Here is a 4252-nt window from a genome sequence, read left to right on the forward strand (position 1 = left end):
CGCGTTTCGTCCTATTTGGGACTCGTCAGCTCAATGTATCTGCATTACAGAGTTGATGTTAACTCTGGTACTCGAACTCAGTACCTTTCGCTTCAAACGCCATCGCGTTATCCACTCGGCTACTGAGTCCCAGAGTGAACATCAACTCTGAGATGCAGGTACATCCAGCTGACGAGTCTTAAACAGGACGAAACGCGCGTCAAACTGGATTCCACTGCTAACCATTACCCATCTTTGCTAACAATTCTTTGAGTTAAGCTTAAAATGAAAAAAAAACAAAATTATTACTATACTAAATTAAAAAAAATTCCATAATAACAACTTAAGTATATTTTATTTAATTTAAATTTTATATCCGTAAAATATTTTATTAATTATGTTATTATAGGTGAATGTTTTTTTAAAAGTCAGTCATATACTCATTAATTGAAAGTAACAAATTTTTCCGAACAAACAAAAACAAACAAACAACAAATATGCGTAAAATTAATTAGTCTAGAAAAAATATGGTTAGAAAAATTCAAAATCTGGGGGATTTTTTGTCTCGGCTAATTTTTTTCTGTTTTTTTTTTCTTTTTTTCTTTTTTTTAGAATTTATATTGCACCATCTTCGTGTACGTTTAGTAAACACTTTCCAAAACAGGAAAAAAAAACTAAAAACCTCGTTTATACGTATATTCGTCAAGATTAGAACGAATAGCTTGACAAAAATTGGGCGCCCGATTATAGAGAAGTCATTATATGTGAAAATTATATTTGAAATAATCTCAGCGATTAAAATCTATTGTTGAAAACATGAGTCGATTGAAGCTAGAACACTAAAGAAAACCTGGAAGCACTGAACGGCCGTTTCGTCCTATTGTGAGATAGGAACTTATTGAAGATAATTGGTGAACGGTTGCTCAACTTCGTGGATTGGTTGAAGTTAGACATTAACACCGTTGGATGACAGCAGGTTCAGTGGTCTATCGGTTAGGTGCTCCGGTGCGAAACTGGTAGGTCCTGGGTTCGAATCTTGAGAGGTGAGGTCGTGGATGCGCACTGTTGAGGAGTCCCAAAATAGGACGAAACGGTCTTCCAGTACTTACAGGTTTTCCATGGTGGTCTAGCTTCAATTGACTCATGATTTCAACAATGAAAATACTGAAACCTCCACAAAACCCCTTCTGATTAAAATTTAAATAATTCCAACGTTTTGTCGAACTGACTTGCCTGGACTTCTTCAGGGTAATAAACAAAATCAAAATCATCAAAGAAATATATAGTGTTTTTTAACATTCATATCAAAATCTATACTACGTTGAACTAATCATATTTGAATGTTGCATTTTTGTAAACAGGATAATATGAGTCAGTTGAATGAGAATTAAGTGAAAAGTTCAACGATGTGAAGTAAGAGGAGACTGGATGAATTGTGTGTGTATGCACGTGTAAGAATGAGTTATTAATGAATGATATTCGGTGTTGATATGTTTCTATATGAAGGAAAACATAAAAGTGCCAATTTAAGGTTGAAAAATTGTTTCTGAATGATTGAGTTGCAAGTAAAAATGAGAATCATCAAGTACATAATTATAATGCTAAAACATAACTCATATTGATTTCAGTTGAAATAACGATTCATGGGAGATGAACAGTTTGAATAAAGAAAGAAAAAGTCCAATTACTTGTTAATGAATATTTGCCAAATGGTTGCTAGCTGGATACCATCCTTTCTGTTTAGGCTGTTCTTATTGGCTGAGATTATTTCAAATATAATTTTCACATATAAAAACCCCACGTTACTCTTTTATCAATCTTCAGAAATGTTCTCATAGATGACTTTTTAAAGGAAAAATTATTTAAATCTTCATAAATCATTAGATGATTAAATTAAAGTAATCATTTCTTACTACTATTAGAAGTTTTCTGAGATTATTGGTTTTTATAAATTACACTATATAGTAGTCTTAGTTAAACAAACATTCAAAACTAGGCAGTAGTAAGCATCTATTTTACCTTATTGTGAAACTGTTCCTTGAAAAAGCTTGGACCAGATTGCCAGGCGAAACGTTGAATTTACTTGAAATTCATTCGCTGAGATTTTACAAATATATTATTCCTATTTAGTGTCTTACATCATCTCGGCGCCTAAATACTGTGAAACTATTCACTCTAATTTAGACGAAAGTTCTTATATTATTCAACAAAGTTTATACGATGGAATTCATATACTGCTAATCAATACTAAAATCTAGTGACCTCTCTCTAATTAATTACAAATGGAACAAGAAACACATCAAAAATCCTACTTATAACTAAGATTTCAAAAAATAATCAATTTTTAACGAGAAATTTTCTTGTTAATAATTTTCACTGATACATTTCGATATTTTCATTTTAACGCCCCCGAATGCCCTGGTACGACCGAGAGTGGAGAGAGTCCGATCTCCCTCTCCAAATGCTCTCACATGGCCATGCGTATATAGCCACTGCCAGGGAAGTCCTACTCATTGCCTTCTCGTGGCTGGGGTGTTGCTTACGAAATTGAGAGGACGAAAAGCGAATGTCCGGCACTTTAACCGATTTGGTGGACACGGAAAGTCCACCTAGGGAAGTTGGACAACCCTGATTCCAAACCAATGGTGTACATGAGCTTCATTATCCTGCAGGAACAAATGGCGTATGAACCAATCGTTGGTTACCGGCTACCATGGGACTGCATCTCCTCACGATGCTTCACTGCCTTGTGGACTAGACCTTCAGGTCAAAGGCTCCGGGTGTGGCCCCCTAAGAAAACCACCTGCTTCAGTTTGGGCTTCTGGGCAGTATCACAGCCCTCACACAAATCAAAGCGGATTTGTGCAGCACATACATATCTGGTGCCCCTTTGTACCAATATTTATGTGTTTAAATAAATAAATTTCACTTTAACAGAATTGATATTTTTATGTATTAACACTGAGGATTATGTAATATCAACTAACATATTTCTTAAATGTTCCAATAAACTTATCGATCATACATAAAATATGATTCTACTATGTTTTGAGTGAATTATACAGATTACTGAATAAAATAAGAGTTGAAATTCACAGAAATTATGGTCTTAACAAACATTCCAGATATAAATTATACGTGGGTGTAATCCAACTTTGATTATTTGAATCTCTAATATATTTGTGTACGAATAAACTTAGTGAATTCATATAGAATTTTGTTGATAAACAGAATCTGGTCAACAATATGTTACATAGATGATACCATAAAAGATTGGTATTCATCGTCTTATCAGTTAATCATTTGTTATATAATTTTGTATACACTATACAATACCTTTCAGTATATATTTATGGACTAGTTTCAGTGTAAAATGTTCTGTTTTGAAATATTAAAAATATTCTATAAAAGTATTTTTTTCTTTTTTTTTTTTATAATTTGGCATCCAAAAGAAAATGTGATTATAATCAATGATGAATTTTCTTATTATCATTATGTATATATAACTTCAACCAATCCAAACCGTTGGATGCCGGCTCAGTAATCTTGAGGTTAAACGTTCATGAGCGAGATCAAAGGTCTTGGTTTCGAGTCTCACGTTCTGGATCGTGGATATGGACTTCAGAGGAGTCCCATACTAGGATGGAACGGCTATCCAGTGCTTCCGGGTTTTCAATGATGATCTAACATTGATCCATTTATGATATCTATCGTGAATTTATCTAGAAAAAACATAACAAGAATATATACTTGTTTTAATATTTGTTCACAAATATTCAAGTAAATTTTAAATGGATCTTTTGTTTAGTGTACCAATTAAAACTTAACAATGAACAGCACTCTTCGCCTTTGAAAAGAAACTGAGTAAATTTTCATATATCGTTGAAATGTATTGACTTGAAATTTTTTATGCCAATTCGCTAGTTAGTACATAGTTTAGCTGTCATATAATCGCAGTATCAGTGATGAACTATTAAAAGTTCCACATATCGAACATTTAACAACTGGTTTGACTTGGCGTTTATGTTCTTGTCCATCCGTTGATTAGATATCTTTAAATTAATGGATTTGTAAAGATTTTTGTAAATTTTCATCTTCAACTGATATAAACTGAAAAGTTATTAAAAGTAACCAGTCCTAATGTAAACTGATCAAAGTTGAAAATATGGGCCATCTGATTCAAACTCATAAGTTTAAAAGCATCATTTCAGTTACTAGGTCTAATAGTCCTAGGGTGGACATCCGCTCAATATTTTCAAACTAGACTAAAACA

The 4252-nt window shown here is 32.9% G+C and overlaps 1 protein-coding gene across 1 annotated transcript in view; it reads left to right on the forward strand.

Moving 5' to 3' along the window:
* Nucleotides 1-4027, forward strand: part of Smp_152030 (hypothetical protein) — a gene marked incomplete at both ends in the record, with an annotated part of 13895 nt that extends 9868 nt beyond the window's left edge. The window contains one exon of the mRNA XM_018795130.1: nt 3920-4027. Coding sequence (XP_018649474.1) covers nt 3920-4027 — 108 coding nt within the window. The remainder of the gene's footprint in view (nt 1-3919) is intronic.
* Nucleotides 4028-4252: the final 225 nt, after the last annotated feature.

This window comes from Schistosoma mansoni, chromosome 1 (genome assembly GCF_000237925.1).
Source record: "Schistosoma mansoni strain Puerto Rico chromosome 1, complete genome".
In the NCBI taxonomy this organism is placed as follows: domain Eukaryota; kingdom Metazoa; phylum Platyhelminthes; class Trematoda; order Strigeidida; family Schistosomatidae; genus Schistosoma; species Schistosoma mansoni.